Raw genomic sequence first — 16696 nt, forward strand, 5'->3', positions numbered from 1 at the left:
GAAGAGGCATGGAATATGGCAGGGAGGGACAGAACAGGGCTCATGGGGCTGCTGGGGGGCACAGGCTGGGGTTCAGAAGGGCTAGTGGGGGGAACAGATGGGGCAGGGACACAGGAGCTAGTGGGGTGACAACACTGATCCAGGGGCTGAATGGGAGTCAGGATGCAGGGCCACATGGGAGAGGGAAAGTGCAGGGACATATGGAGACGGGAGCTGTGCTTAGCTGAATAGGGAGTGGGGGTGCAGGGGGACAGGGGCAGCCATGCCTGGCTGAATGGGAAGTGGGGGTGCAGGGGGACAGGGGCAGCCATTCCTGGCTGAATGGGAGAGGCTAGGGGTCAGACAGGGTCTGCATGGTGGAAGGCTCCACAACTTCCTAATAATCCCTTTCCCACTCCTCCCCCCCAAAAAACACCTCTTCCATACTTCTCCCACCCACATCCAAAACCCTTCAGGTTCACTCCCAGGCTCCTTCCCAGCAATTACTTCCTCTCAGCTCCTCCATTGGGAAGGATACAGCACGAATAAATCCTGAACTTGGTTGTCATACTAAGATGATGTTGATTCGATAGCCGTTGTAAACGGGCCATGGCAGATGCTGCGATGCCAATCCGATGGAGAACCTCCATGTAAGAATTGGAGGAGCTGGTATGTATAGAACCAAGATAGCAAAAGCTGGAAACTGATTTGATGGTTTCGTTGTTCAAAGAGATAGGAATTTCAGGTGGACCTGGTCCTAGATTTTGCAGTTTTGTTTTTGACCATGAAACATGGAGACCAATCTTTGCTGACTCCTCCTCCATATGCTAGAGTGCCTCACGAAACCTGTCGGGGCTCTGTACTAAAAGAACAATGTCATCAGCATAGTCAAGGTCTGTGAGCAAGAGATCACCAATCTCAATGCCTATGGACCTGACGGAATGCTGCATTATGAAATCCATTGCCCGACAAAAGAGTGCAGGGGCCAGAACACAACCCTGCCTAACACCAGATACCGATTTAAAAGGCACTGACATCTGGTTCCCCAGACGAACACAGGCAGTGGTTCCATTATGCAGCTCTCTACTCAAGTCCAGCAGAGTGGTAGGGACCAGAGTGGTAGGGACCTACCCCCTTTAAGGCCTTCCATAACACAACACCGTCTCCTGATTCAAATGCAGCCTAAAGATCAACATACGCTACATGCAGGGGCTTCCTGGACTCGCAGTGTATCTCTGACAACAAGCGAAGGGCCAAAATGGCATCTAATGTGGACCTGTTCCTCATAAAGCCTGACTGTTGGGGACGACGCTTCCGATTTAGCAAAGGCTCCAGGCATGCCAGCAAAACATACACAAACACCTTCCCTGGAACAGAGAGCAAGGTGATCGGCCTGTAGCTCTTACATTCGCTGCGCGGTCCCTTGCCCTCATAGGAGATCACAATACCGTCCTTCCATGCAGTTGGCAGGGTTCCAGTTCTCAACACCAGACGAAAGATGGCCAGAAGTGATTCTGCTACAGGATCAATAGCACATTTTAGCAGCTCTGAAGGAATGCCATTAGCACCAGCTGCACATCTGTTTTTCAGTTTAGAGGTGGCACACTTCACTTCATCCAGTGTTGGTGCATCAATACAAATATCTGGATCCGGAACCGCAGTGACTGCCAGATCATCTAGCTCTGAACAAGCAGCAGCTGGAGGATGGTTCAGGACACTGTGATAATGTTCCACCCAGCGCGAGAGAATGTCATCATCCGATTTACATGGATGGCCTTGGCTGTCATTCAGGATGCCGTTTGTAGTGACTATCTCTTGACCACTGAGGTTGTGAATGGCGCAGAATGCTGGCTTCAAGTCGCCCCTGGCTATGCCAAATTTGACATCATCCGCCACTTGGTTATAATATGCCTTGCGATCGCAGAGTGCCAGGGTGTTAAATTTTTGCTTCAGCTGATTATGAGTGCGCTTATCACCATGCTGGTGGGCTACGGCCTTCAATTTAATTATCTGGAAAGCCTCCTCCGATAAACGTGGTCGGCATGCTGGATGTCTATAGCCAATCGTCTGCTCAGCAGATTGGTTGAGGGTAGAAGTGAATAGCGACCAGTCAACCTCCATGTTGTCTGGCAGATTTGCTAGAGCAGAGAATCTGTTGCTGACGTGGATACAAAAACTGTTGGCTAAACCTGGCACACGGAGTGAGTCGATGTCAAACTTCTTCATCATCACAGAGGGCTTACCTGCTCGTTGGAGTATCAACACCATATGGACCATTAGATGGTGATCTGTGTTCGCTGCGCATTTTGCCCCATGATATACTCTACAGGAGGCGAAGAGATGCCTATTTAATGTAATGATGTGGTCCAACTCCTTCCGAGTGATGCCATCATGAGAGATCCATGACATCTGGCGTATGCGTCGCTGCTTGAACCATGGCCCAAGAATGGAAAGATTCTGGGAGATACAGAAATGTAAGCTAGTGGCGAGACTTATCACTGGGTGTTCCTGAACCATAATAACCAATGACCTACTTAAACCCAGTTCTCAGGGAGCCAGTAACTGCATTTAGGTCTCCCAGGATCATGAGATTATCATGTGGAGGGACTGTGCATACTGGATGTTCCAATTGATCGTAGAAATTATCTTTAACTGAGTCAACAGATTCCTCTGTCGGCGCATAGACTACTATGAGTGAGGTAACTGTGCCGATGTTTAAGACATGCAGTAAGTAAACAAGGAGACCCAAGCATCTAGGTTGTCAGGAAACACTTGGCCTTGCCTCACAATAGTAGTGCTACCCCATATAAATGGTTGGGGCTGCCAGAATACAGAAGTAAAGAATCTTCCACCTCGTGACGTCCGTGATCTATTGGCCTTGCTTCGGTTAGTCCTGTGATTGATGTACCAAGACGGTCCATTTTGCATGAGACAGCGACCTGATGATCATGCCTGTGAAGAGTTGCAACATTCCGAGTTGCAATTTTGGTGGACTGTTGGAGATCCCAGATACACTTGGATGCATTGTCATAATGTACTGCAGACTTGCCAGCTGACATCAGAGGATGCATGTCCCCAGGGGGCTTTGGCACGAACCTGTCATGTTTGCACCAAGGGGAGATGACATCAACAAGGCATCTACAGCTGAAAGTAAGGCAGGGGCTTTAACCCTGGTGCTGAGTACTAGGTTATTCATGGTCAAAAAAACAAGAGTGAATGATTATCCCAGGAAATACCTTGTCCCATTAGGATGAGACAGAAGTGCAGCCGTGCGACCCTTTTCCTGGTCTACCAGTACTAGCTCCATGCTGTGTGACCCGAGCTGTTGAGTCTTTCCGACTCACCTCAGGTAGCTAGGTGCAGCTGCTGCCCTGCATCTTCGCTGCCTGTGTTAGCCATCATTTTCAGGGTTCACATTGGATCTGTCCACCTCGCATAATGCCTAAGGTAATATTTTGCACAAGCTTTCATCGCTGATAGCATAGCTCCAACGAACAATCCCCTACTTCAGATGTTACACCCCCTCCACCACGATGAGGTACAGGTCAGACGGGGTTGGGGGGGCTGTATCCTTCCCATGCTGTTGTACGGCTGCAAAACATGGACACTACGCCGCACAGACTGGACAAAGCTGGAGGCTTTCCACACAAAATGTGAATGTCGTATAATGGCCATAAAGTGGAATGACTTCATCCGTAATGCAGATGTTTATGGTCGTTTGGGTCTACAGACTACTGGGGCCATTGTCCGCAGGCGGCGCCTTACGCTTTTCAGACATGTCACAAGGATGCCACAGGATGTTCCAGTGAACGCCTTTCTCCAGGTGGCTTGTAACATCTGGGATGAAATTCCACCAACCGAGGAGTGGAGGCGGCCCAGAGGCAGACCCTCTATTATGGGTTCATCAAGTCTGTTTCAATGTTGGACTCTGAGGCCATCAAGCCTTTGCAGTTTTGAGGAATGGACCAAATGGCGAACACTTGCTACAGCCAACTATCTGGCTAAGCATTGAAGAAAAAGAAGCTCCTCCATTACCCCTGACTCCCCCAAGCCTTTGCACTGCTTCTTAGGGCTGTGGGAAATGTGCTTCTGTATAGTTGTTTAAATGAATTATTACTCAAAGTTCTGTATTAATGTGCCTAGTAAGGAATCTATTTGTCAAAAAAAATTTCAAAAAGACATACATGCTGACAGTTTTTTTGAAATAAATTACCAAAATAATTGAAACTGGCATCATTATATTGTGTTATTTTGGCAAATAAAATATGCAGAATTTTAAAGTATTGGGTGCAGAATTTAATTTTTTTGGCACAGAATTCCCCCAGGAGTGAACTGGGTGCCTATTTTTCTCTGTTAAATCACTTTTAAAACTTCTTCTTTTTTGGGGTGGTCAAGAGGAGATGGTTGGTGAGAGAGAGCCTTTCTTCCAGTAACAAAGGTGATGCAGAGGGACTCCTATTGTTTTTTGGGAATAGTACTGAGTGAATGTAAATTTTCAGCCCAGTAGGAACCTTCTCTTCCTAGGTGACAACTCTGTTATGGGTCTGTCAGACCCAGAGACTTCATCTTTGGTCCTCACAAGTCATTTAAATTTCTTTCCTTGGTTCTCTGAATTTCACTTAGCCAGAGCTCCTCACATTGGTGTGTCGGGGCAGACTGAGAATATTTATGATTAAGGCTACGATTTAGTCATGGAGCTCACGACAGTCACGGATTCCGTGACTTTACCGGACCTCCGTGACTGTTTCAGCTGTCAGCAGCTGGAGCTGGAGCTGGGGCTATGCTCCCCACATAGCCCCGCAGTGGGGTCTGCCGCCAGGGCCGTGCGCCTCTGCCCCATGGTGGGGGCTGCGGCTGTGCGCCTCTGCTGAGGCTTGTATGGTTATTTTTAGTAAAAGTCACGGTCTTCGTGAATTTTGTTTGTTGCCTGTGACCTGTCCGTGACTTTTACTAAAAATAATGGTGACAAAATCTTAGCCTTATTTAGGGTGTAACCTGACATCATTTCCATGAGCCTAATTGCCATAACGGCATTTGGACTGGGAGGAGTCTGTGACTGCCACTAGAAGAGGAAGCACTCTTGGATGGCTGTATAATACAACTGTAGGTATTTCGTGGCCACTACTGACAGGGAAATTGCGCCGTCTGGATAGGGAGTAACCTCCATAGTTGTGTATCTAGAGAAACCTGCAGAGCTTCTGTTGGCCAGCAGTAATGGAAGCTGTCTTAAGCCATACTAAGCCCCTAAAGAAGGAAGCTTACCATACATTCCCCTATCAAAACCTCTGCCCACAAACACATTTTTACTTCCTATGCTAAACAAGTGGGATTTTTTTCTCTCTCATTACTTATTTTGGAAGGAAACTGGTCTGAAAATAGATTTCCATTTCTGAATCAGAAAATATTTTCATAAATCCACTGCCCCACCTCACACCCCTGACTTTCACTCCACAACTTGTTGGTTTATTTTTCTGTAACAACTCCACCTTTCTTCTCTCTACATTTATCAGGTACACCAGCTCCCACGGATTTATATCTCCACCACCATTTATATCTCCTCTAAATTTGCCCAATATATTGTCCATCCTAGGTTAGTTGAATCTACAGGGTGAGTTTGGTGTAGGTAAATCAGCAATGGTACACCAATACTTGTCTTCCTTGAGGAAGCAGGACTTGTAAATTCAACGTAAGAAATTCATGCATCTGCAGTGTTGTTCTCTCTGATTTATTAGCCACCTGTGTGCTGGGCATATTATTATGTAGAGACATTGGTTCAACAATATAGCCCATCATTCAGAGTATTGGGAGCACACTCAGCCACTGGTTTGAGTTGTTATTTGAAAGGTATTAATGTTACCCCTACAAGTTAGTTTTCTGATTCTGTGTTACTGGAAACATAGTAGACTTTTCTTCTGCACTCCAGTAAAATATAATAAAATCTGAGGTAGCTATGAAACTCCTTGGCATCGGATGAGTTGTCATTAAAAATATTTTATGTGCCACCCCTTGAGCTGTTGGGGGAAATACTGGGGGAAATACTTTGTGATTGTACTTTATTTTTGTCTGCAGTTAAAAACACATTTGAGGAGAGCAGAAAAGCACTCCAGGATTTGAGTTATGCCAAGGTGCTGTGTTTGCACTCTGCCTAGGCTTTAAAGAGCCACTGACACTTGCAAAAACTACTACATAATACATTTAGAAATTGTATTTTACTCAAGTCTCATTGAACGCCAGCAATTTTACTATGTCCCTTTTCTCCACTGTGGATTACCGTGATATTTCTATGTAATTTCATCTGCAGTTCAATTGTGGGCACAAAAATATGAGTAAATAATCAGGCCCAGAAGTGGCATTTTGCATATATGGTCTTCTATATGAATGAGAGTACCACCTGCAGTTAAAATAGTTAAGAGGGCAACTACAAAAGTTATTGATTCTTATTATTTAAGATAGAGCTGGTTGAACTGTAGGGGGAAAAAAAGTTCTGAAAACATTTTCCTATGTAAGTTTTTGAACAGTTAAAATTTTCTGACTGGCTCAACCCCTGGATGTAAACTGATCACTGGCAACAGTCATGAAGAACATTATTGCTCTTTATTATTATTATTTGTATGGTGGTAGTCTCTAGGAACCCCACTCATGGACCAATACGCCATTGTACAAGGCGCTGTACTTTAAACACAGAACAAAAAGTTTGCTCTTGCCCAAGAGAGTATACAATCTAAGTAAGAGTTTACAATCTAAGCAATTAGCTGCATTATGGAGATTTTGTGCTTTTTCTCTGACACATCAAGACTTGGTGAATGTTGGAAACAGGATATAAGGGCAGGTCTCCAATTACAATGCTGTGGCGTAGTTGTGCTGCTGCAGTGCTTCAGTGAAAACACAGCATATGCCGACAAGAGCTTCTCTCGTTGGCATAGGTACTCTACCTTCCCGTGAGGCAGTAGCTATGTCAACAGGAGAAGTCCTCCCATCAATATAGCACTGTCTACACCAGGGGTTAGGTTGGTATAACTACATCGTTCAGGGTGTGGATTTTCCACACCCTGAGTGGCGTAGTACCGACACAAGTTCCTAATGAAAACAAAGCCTGAGACCAGGTGGTCTTTTCTCGTATGATAATTCCTAAATTCATGCTATATGTTGAAACTTTAAACACAGTAAACATTTCTTGAGACAAGGTGGGTGGGGTGCTATCTTTTATTGGACCAACTTCTGTTGGTGAGAGAGACAAGCTTTTGAGCTTACACAGAGCTCTTCTTCAGGTCTGGGAAAGGTACTCAGAGTGTCACCTTTGCAGTAACAGGACAAAAAAGGGGGGTTGGGGGTTACAGATTGTTGTAATGAGCCATAAATCCAGTATCTTTAAAAATATGATTTTTAGTGTCTAGAAAAGGTATGAATTTAAGCTCCCACACTCATCTTTTGAAGGTGCTTGCAGGTTTCCTTTGAGGACAGCGTCTGAGAGGTCAGATATGGAATGATCATTTTGTGAAGAGTGTTGTCCATGGGTGATACGGTGTTTTTGTTTTTTATCGTCTTTCTGTGTGAGTTCATTCAAGAGTGTAGTGATTGTCTGGTTTCACCAAATAGTAGGTGTTGGGGCATTTGGCGCACCGGATGAGGTACATCACATAGAATCATAGAACTGGAAGGGACCTCTAGAGGTCATCTAGTCCAGTCCCCTGCACTCAAGGCAGGACTAAGTATTATCTAGGGCATCCCTGACAGGTGTTTGTCCAACCTGCTCTTAAAAATCCCCAATGATGGAGATTCCACCACCTCCTTAGGCAATTTATTCTGGTGCTTAACTACTCTGACAGTTAGGAAGTTTTTCCTAATGTCCAGCCTAAACCTTTCTTGCTGCAGTTTAAGCCCACTGCTTCTTGTCCTATCCTCAGAGGTTAAGAAGAACAATTTTTCTCCCTCCTCCTTGTAACAACCTTTTATGTACTTGAAAATTATCATGTCCCCCCTCAGTCTTCTCTTCTCCAGACTAAACAAACCCAATGTTTTCAATCTTCCCTCATATGTCATGTTTTCGAAACCTTTAATCATTTTTGTTGCTCTTCTCTGGACTTTCTCCAATTTGTCTACATCTTTCCTGAAATGTGGCACCCAGAACTGGACACAATACTCCAGTTGAGGCCTAATCAGCACGGAGTAGAGCGAAAGAATTACTTCTCGTTTCTTGCTTACAGTACTCCTGCTAATACATCCCAGAATGATGTTTGCTTTTTTTGCAACAGCGTGACACTGTTGACTCATATTTAGCTTGTGATCTACTATGACCCCCAGATCCCTTTCCGCAGTACTCCTTCCTAGGCAGTCATTTCCCATTTTATATGTGTGCAACTTATTGTTCTTCCTAAGTGGAGTACTTTGCATTTGTTCTTATTGAATTTCATCCTATTTACTTCAGACCATTTCTCCAGTTTGTCCAGATCATTTTGAATTTTAATCCTATCCTCCAAAGCAATTTCACCCCTCCCAGCTTGGTATCATCTGCAAACTTTATAAGTGTACTCTCTATGCCATTATCTAAATCATTGATGAAGATATTGAACAGAATCGGATCCAGAACCAATCCCTGTGGGACCCCACTCGTTACGCCCTTCCAGCTTTGACTATGAATCACTGATAACTATTCTCTGGGAACGATTTTCCAGCCAGTTATGCACCCACCTTATAGTAGCTCCATCTAGGTTGTATTTCCCTAGTTTGTTTATGAGAAGGTCATGCGAGACAGTATCAAAAGCCTTACTAAAGTCAAGATATACCCGCATCTACCGCTTCCCCCCATCCACAAGGCTTGTTACCCTGTCATAGAAAGTTATCAGGCTGGTTTGACATGATTTGTTCTTGACAAATCCATGCTGACTGTTACTTATCACCTTATTATCTTCTAGGTGTTTGCAAATTGATTGCTTAATTATTTGCTCCATTATCTTTCCAGGTACAAAAGTTAAGCTGTCTGGTCTGTAATTCCCCAGGTTGTCCTTATTTCCCTTTTTATAGATGGGCACTATATTTGCCCTTTTCCAGTCTTCTGGAATGTCTCCTGTCTTATCACATATTGTGATAAGCATGCGTAGGACCCATGGGTCTTGAAATGGGTATTGTCAGGGGTGTTGATCATTGTAGCAGTGGAGATATGTTTGCAGGTTTTGCATCATTGTTTTGGCAGGGTCTGGTGCCATTTTCTGTTGGTGGGTCCAGGTCTGTGGGGAGCTTGCTTCTGATGATGAACTTGGCCAGAAGAGGGGCTTCTTGTTGTTTGTTCACTTATGCTATATGTTCTAATTGTAACCACTTTGTTTTTCTGTTAGGAAACTGTCCTTGTAAAATGCAATCGTCCTGGTCATACTTTGATCAACAAGACATTTCAGTTTGACAGGTGGGTGATCTTGAAAAGCTTTCTGGATTGTTGTGAGATTCTGTAAATATGAAAATTGATTTCTTAGCAGGAGTTGATAGCATAACATGCTCATTTTTCTCATTTATTTGGTGATGAGGTGCTTCCCATGACACAAAGCACTGCAGAAATTAGATTAGATAGTGTTTTCATCCTACAATTCCAAATGAAGAAGAGAGCTAATATTCCATATTTAATATCTATCTTAGGTACTGATATGACCCTCATCATAGTGGTATCTGAGCGCATTGCAATTGTTAATCTTCACAACATCACTCTGAAATAGGAAAGTACTATAATCCCCATTTTACAGATGAGGAACTGAGCCACAGGATAGACTAAGTAACTTGCCCAAGGTCACAGAGGACATCTGTGACTGAGCCAAGCATCTGTGACTTACCCAGGAAAGAATTTTCTGTAGTATCTGGCTGGTGAATCTTGCCCATATGCTCAGGGTTTAGCTGATCGCCATATTTGGGGTTGGGAAGGAATTTTCCTCCAGGGCAGATTGGAAGAGGCCTTCCTCTATAGCATGCGGCACGGGTCACTTGCTGGAGGATTCTCTGCTCCTTGAAGTCTTTAAACCACGATTTGAGGACTTCAATAGCTCAGGCATAGGTGAGGTTTTTCGCAGGAGTGGGTGGGTGAGATTCTGTGGCCTGCGTTGTGCAGGAGGTCAGACTAGATGATCATAATGGTCCCTTCTGACCTTAATATCTATGAAAAAAAAAACCCTGCGTGTTTTGAATCCTAGTCCAGTGTTCTGTCCATTAGTCTATCCTTGCTACCCACAATTTGGAATTGTAGTGAAGCCCCAACTCTGCTATAGTTAAGGTTAAGCATCACTTTCTTTTTAAAGGTGGACTGTTTGGAGCTCTCAAAAAATCCACATGCTGACTTGGATTGTCTTGGAACTTGCCATTTCTCATGGAAGTGCTAGGTGGTGGTGGTGGTAGTCCAAATTTGAGGTCTTTTGAGTAAGGTGTTCCTGAGATATAGTACCCGCACTCCTAAAAAACCAGCATTTTATAAAATCACCTTATTCTTGTAACATTATTTTGTGCACACATGGGGCTCAAACTATGGCTCTGATGCACCCTGCATTGATCCCAGTTGCGTAGGATTTATCTCATTGCCCCTTTAGGGAAGCAATAGTGAAAAAGATTTTAAAGATAGATTAGAACTCCAGGTCTGCGGGTGCCAAACTGATGTTCCTAAAAGAGTAAAATGTACATCTGCCGCAAAACTAGGCCTCTGTTGAAGCAAGAGTGTTTCCAGGCAGTATGATATCTCAGTTGTTGCGTTGGTCAAGATGACATACTTAATGCAGAGTTAAGGTTATGCAGTGGTGCCTCATGCCCCTCCAGAATGTGGAGAATGGCTAAACTTGAACCTCTGGAAACCCTGAAATGTAGAGTTAAGGTAATGCAAACGTAAATCTGTGAAACCCAGGAAATACAAAATTAAGGTATTCACCACACGCACAACACAACCTTATCTCTGCCCTCTTGGAGTGATGCCCCAACACCCCAATAATACACAAATTAGCACTCTACCCTTACAGATGCTGCTGAACGCTCTGGGAGCAGAGCACTTGAGTACTATAGGACAAAGTCTAACACCATCTCTTTGCTAAGGTGAAATGCGGGTTTAGGTCAGGTGTAGCAAACAGGATTTGCCTGCACTCGAACACTGAACTAACTCCACACAAACCACCTCTGACTGGCAAAATGTTACCAGCCATTCACCCTTGCCCTAAGGATTCCTTCTGACCCATTGCCTTCATTTACCCCTTATTAAATCCTGGAGACCACTGTCATGCATGCTTTTTTTTTTTTTTTTTTTTTTTTTACTATCCTTATGCCATCTCTACTGACACAGCCTACAGAACTGGGTCGTGAAATATGGTATGCTTGATCCTTCAAAGTGTACATGCAACTGTCCTCATATCACAGGCATAGTTCTGCTAGGCTGCTTCAACGATTCCCTCCATCATTCAATACAGCTGCACCTAACACAGTGAATAGCAGTTGGAATACCTACTGATCACTGCTGGAATTCAAATCTGTGGTGCACAACACAGATAATGGCACATTCTCTTAGAACATCCTCATGTCTTCTTCTTATGGCACCGCCACACCTTACTGAACCATTCTCCCTGGCTATTGCCAACTTCAGGGGGCAGAGTTAAGGTTGCGTTGCAGGGGTGGCATGTACCGTAACTCTTCATTTCCTGGCTTTCAGAGGTTTGAGTTAGCCACTCTCCACATTGTAGAAGCTCACAAGGCATCACTGGGCAACCTTAATTCTATTAATGAAGTTTTTGGGCATTTAATATAAGTATCAGGTCTTGGTGTTAAAGATATGCCACAATATATTAAAGTGTATGTAGTACTTTTACAAAACACTCTGGAGGTGCTGTGATTCTGGACATGTGGTGACCACCCAGATAATCAGGAAAAGGATTTTAAAAAAATGTAAATCCCCCAAAGAATGCTGTTTTGGGGGAATGTTTTTTCAGTGTCCCAGCACAGCTCATTTTTATAAACAGTAGAGCATATGGTTCTTATGAACTCAAAATGCTTATTTTTTTAGCAACTTTTTATGGAACTAATAAATGTCAAAATATTTTATTTCAGTTCAGGAAGAAAATTCCATCTTTCAGCATTTTATGCTTTTAATAATTTTATCAGTGAATCAGTTAGCAAAATAAAAAAGAAGCTAATAATTTTCAGGGTGAAATTAGCATTAATATCCATTTTGGGAAGAATCTGTCATCTTTCGAGTAGAATAAGTAATTTTGTACAAACAGATTTCCTGGGTTTGCTGTACATTCCATTGTCCCAGATAACTAATTAAAACAAGTCTGTTTCTAGCCTTGACCAAAGAGTCAGTTAAGTTCTGTTCTATCTGCTTTATATATCATCAGCACCAATGTAGGGCAATTTGAGTATTCACATCCCATATAAACACCTTCCCAGTTAATCCTTCGTAACAGTCCTCAGAGGATCTCCTGAGAGATGCTTTGACATGTTTTAGGGAGAAATATCAAATCAGTTCAAGACAAATTGAGATGGAGCCTCGTTGCCTTAAGATCGGGGATTTAGTGCTAATGAATATTTCAAATGGTGTGGGTGATAAATGAAGCAGAGAAAAAACAGTTTGGGGATGTTTTTGTTCAACCAGATTGACCTTGAAGATCTGACATGAAAAGCATGCAACAATGTATGCATGTGCATGCATACATAACCAGGAGGTAGTTTTGTTATTCAGTAACTGTTTTCTCAATGTAAGTGCTTTACCATATCTGCATATTTGTAGGTGTCTCTGTTTTTTGAAAGCATCTCTCAGTGGAATGGCAAGACAATCAGAATTTGTCCATCAAGCTTGAGAGGTGCCTATTTGCTTATTAAACAGGAAATACTTTTTCATACATGTAATTAGACTGTAGAACTCATTGCCACAGGATGCCATCTGGGTCAAGAATTCATCGAGATTCAAAGGAAGACTGGATGTTTTTATGGGTAGCAAGAACAGCAAGAGTTATAATAGTTAATGCTAATGAACAATTTGGAAAGGATATTTATAAACCTTGTATCTCAGGGGCTAAACCAATCTCTGACTGTTAAGGGTTAGGATGAGACCTTCATGGAAGACATCCCACATCTGCCTACTGCAGTATTTCTTGCACCTTTCTTGGAAATATCTGGTGCTGGATACTTGGCTAGATGGAACTTGGGTCTGACTGAGCATGGCGGTTTTTATGTTCCTGTGTCACTGGGTCCCCAGACACAGATGTATCTGCAGTGTACACAAACACTTTAGTCTGTGTTTGTACATTTAATGAATCAGAGTGGCGGGATCTTGGTCAAATAGACACCTGAAGAACCTTATAGGTAAATGGTAAAGAGCAGAATGTGACATTCATTAATTTACATTTTTAATGTAGCATATACAAACAGCAGAATATCTGATCACATGCAAATTGACTATTTTATGTTGTTTGCTGCTACCCAAATTCCTGCTTCTAATCAGCAAATGGGTCAAAGCATCTTGAAAAGATGCATCATTCATTGCAGAGTAAGGTTGAGCAGGAAGGGAAGGAAAAGTAGGGAGGCATCAGAAAATAAAGTTTGTTCAAAGAGACATCTACCTACATTTATATGTCAAATTCTTAAGTGTGGATAATGATTTTCATATTGTCTTTGTACGTCTTGTATAAACAAGACTGTACTTGTTTCAAGTTGTAATCTCTAGGGAGTTACTTAGTCATGATGCTAAGAGAAGAGAAAGAAATGGAGGAGGTTCTGATTTGTTATTTTCAGGTGTGGATTCTGAGCATTTAGTACTTTGTTTCTGAAGCTGTAGGTGGTAGGGGGTAGATTAAGAAGTAACCTATATAAACTAGCTGGGGTCTTTACTTGAGTTTGAAAAGTGTGTACAGTTGGTTAAGGTATTATCATCATTTCTGTCCAAGAGTTATGTTATCATTGCTACTTGCTAAGGAGTGGAAGAACTAATTCAATTTAATTATTACATTCCACAAAAACTTATTTTTAAAAGCAACACACAACTCTAAACATAAAAGAAAACCATCTGTTTCTGTGCAGTGAAAAATGCTTATCAGAAGGATGGTCTTGTGTTTGAGGCACTGAACTGAAACTTAGGAATATTGGATTCATTCCCTGCTCTTCCACAGTCTTCCTGTGTGACCTTGGGCACATAGGCGACTTGTGCCTCTCCATACTGGGGGGGAATGGGGAGGCACAATCTAAAGGAGAGGACATGTGACCACCTCACATGTCTTCTCTCCCCAGTAAACCCCCCACCCTGCACCCAGCCCGGGACCACCATGGTCTCCCCACCCCATGTTACCTGCCCAGGCTCGGCTGCCGGGGACAGGGGCCAAGTATGCTGAGAGGGAAGGGGGGCTCCGGTCGTTTGGCACCTGTCCCTGACAGCAGGGCCCGGGCGGGGGGCGGTCTGCTGCTGCCCCAGCTGCCAGTGACAGTGGCCGAGCAAGCCAAAGCCCCCTCTCCCCTCCAGCATGTTTCTGGCTTGCTCGGTCCCTCTCGCCTGCAGCCAACCCCGGGCAGTAAGCAGGCCACCGCTGCCTCCCAGCCAGGCTCTCTCAGGCAAAAGCAAGCAGCTCCATCCCGCTCCCCTTCCGGCTGCCAGGGAGAGTAGCCAAATGTGCTGGGGGGGTGTGAGGCGCAGGGAGAGAAGGACAGAGCCCCTCTCCCTCCCTGCCTCTGGCAGGCCAGTCTGGGGAAGGGCACTTGATCCCACATGCCCCCGCTACACATCACCTCTGCTTGAGCAAATCACATTATCTCTCTGTGCCTCAGTTCCCCAACTGGAAAATGGAGTTGTTAGCACTTCCCTGCCTCACACGGGTGTTATGAGGATAAATTCAATGATGTTTGCGAGATGATGAGATGCTGTGGTGCAAGGAGCTATATCAATAGATACTTAATAATGAAAAGGTGAAATGTTGGTGGTGCTGACTCTGCAGCTGTGAAACCCTTCACATATGTGCCATGTCTCCTTAAACTCATGCTTCAGGGTTTCAGCCAGCCAGCCGCAGGGGTCAGGAAGGGTATTCTGGGAGGGTCTTTGATCTCCTTCCTCTGAAGCATCAGAGATGGCCACGGCTGGAGATGGAACATGGAGCATTTTCTCTCTTCAAGTGCATAGCTGGCTGGTACTTGCTCATATGCTCAGAGTCTATCTGATTGCCATATGTGGAGTTGGGAAGGAATTTTTCCCTAGATCAGCTTGGCAGTGACTTTGGAGGTTTTGGCCTTCCTCTGCAACATATGGGTGCGGGTCACTAGCTAGGATTATCTGGGTATATCTTACTTAACCATTTCCTGCCATTGTGGGGCCCTCAAGCACTGGTGCACCTCGGTCCCTTTTATTCTCTTCCTGTGGCACATAATAGTCTAGTATTCCCCTGTGGGCTGCAATACTTTGGTGTCATTTTGGTTGTTGGCTTTAGTGTGTGGGTGCTTGGCGTTGTTGGTGGCCTATGCTATACATGAAGTCAGATTAGCTGACCTAAAGTGGCCCACTTCTGGCCGTAAACTCTATGACACTATGAGGGGGAGCACATGCTGAGTAACCCCATTCCCCGGGAGAACAGCTGGTGCCCTCGGGGATCACAGAAGGGAGTACTATGCCTCCTTAATGTCATAACACAGGAATCAGGGTCACCAGCAGCCAAGTGACAATTGGGAGAAAACAAAGTGTGGGTCAATACAGCTGGGAGACAGGAGTGGTCCAAGGAGAATGCTGGGGCCCTTCAGGGGCCTGGTGATTGGGCGGGATTAATTCCTTTTAGGTACTCTGTTCCCAGTCTTCCTGTCTCCCTGAAGCAGCTATGTGGGTGCAAGGAATTCATATCCCCAAGGAATTCCCCCCCCCAATCACATCGTAATAAAGACCACAGCCCCTCCAAAAGACAGGAGTAGAACCTAGGAATTCTGATTTCCAGTCCCCTATTCTAACCACTGGACCATGCTGAACAAGCAAACTACTTTTTTAGATCTTTCATCTCCCCTGCTCCAAGACATTTAGTGTGTGCATCTCTCTTCTAGTGTATACCAAAGGCAGCTCAGACTTCTCTACATAATCTGTAGGTGCTCTCCAAATTCTCCACCTCAGCTACCTGAACAAAGTAGTAGCTCAGTTCTTTTTCCTTGCCTCTTCATTTCCTGGCTCGGAAAGGCAGTTTCCGAACAGCAGTGCGTAGTTTCCCTCTACTGATCTTTCGGTCTCAAAGGTAAATAAGTATTCTGAAACACAATCTGTAACTGTTGTCATAGAAACACATCAGCAAACCCTGAGTTGTGCGTTAGTGGCACGCAGCAACTGATGTGTATTTTTCTGGTCTGTGTTATTACACTGGAAGTACAGTGATCATTTTTGTTCAATGAATCATTCCTTTTCCCTCCCCCTCAGAGTTTACAGTGCTGCTGAGTCTCAAGACACAGTGTTTGCAGACGTGGCCCCTTTGCTTACATCTCTGCTGGATGGGTAAGTTGAAAAGTAGGAGTAAACAACGCAAAGTGACACTGCCAACTTGAACAACACTACCATTCCGTTTTTTAAAAATGACTTCGAATTATTTCCCAAGTTCTCTTGCCAGTTTTTATGGGTTTACAATCACATTTTCAATGTTGTAATCTGACAGTCACTCAGTATTAGTGTATTCTCCCACTCAGACAGGAAATAATGGAAGTGACTATTTAGAAAATTTTATCAGACACCGTGGACAAATTTGAAAAAAAAAAGGGG

At 44.0% G+C, this 16696-nt stretch overlaps 1 protein-coding gene across 1 annotated transcript in view; it reads left to right on the top strand.

Annotated features, from left to right (window-relative positions):
- The window catches only part of KIF25 (kinesin family member 25), a 71490-nt gene that overhangs the window by 32253 nt on the left and 22541 nt on the right, over positions 1–16696 (top strand). Inside the window, exons 8-9 of the mRNA XM_074947016.1 lie at positions 9312–9379; positions 16361–16435. Of these exons, the coding sequence (XP_074803117.1) occupies positions 9312–9379; positions 16361–16435 (143 nt within the window). The remainder of the gene's footprint in view (positions 1–9311; positions 9380–16360; positions 16436–16696) is intronic.

Source organism: Natator depressus, chromosome 3 (assembly GCF_965152275.1).
Source record: "Natator depressus isolate rNatDep1 chromosome 3, rNatDep2.hap1, whole genome shotgun sequence".
In the NCBI taxonomy this organism is placed as follows: Eukaryota; Metazoa; Chordata; order Testudines; family Cheloniidae; genus Natator; species Natator depressus.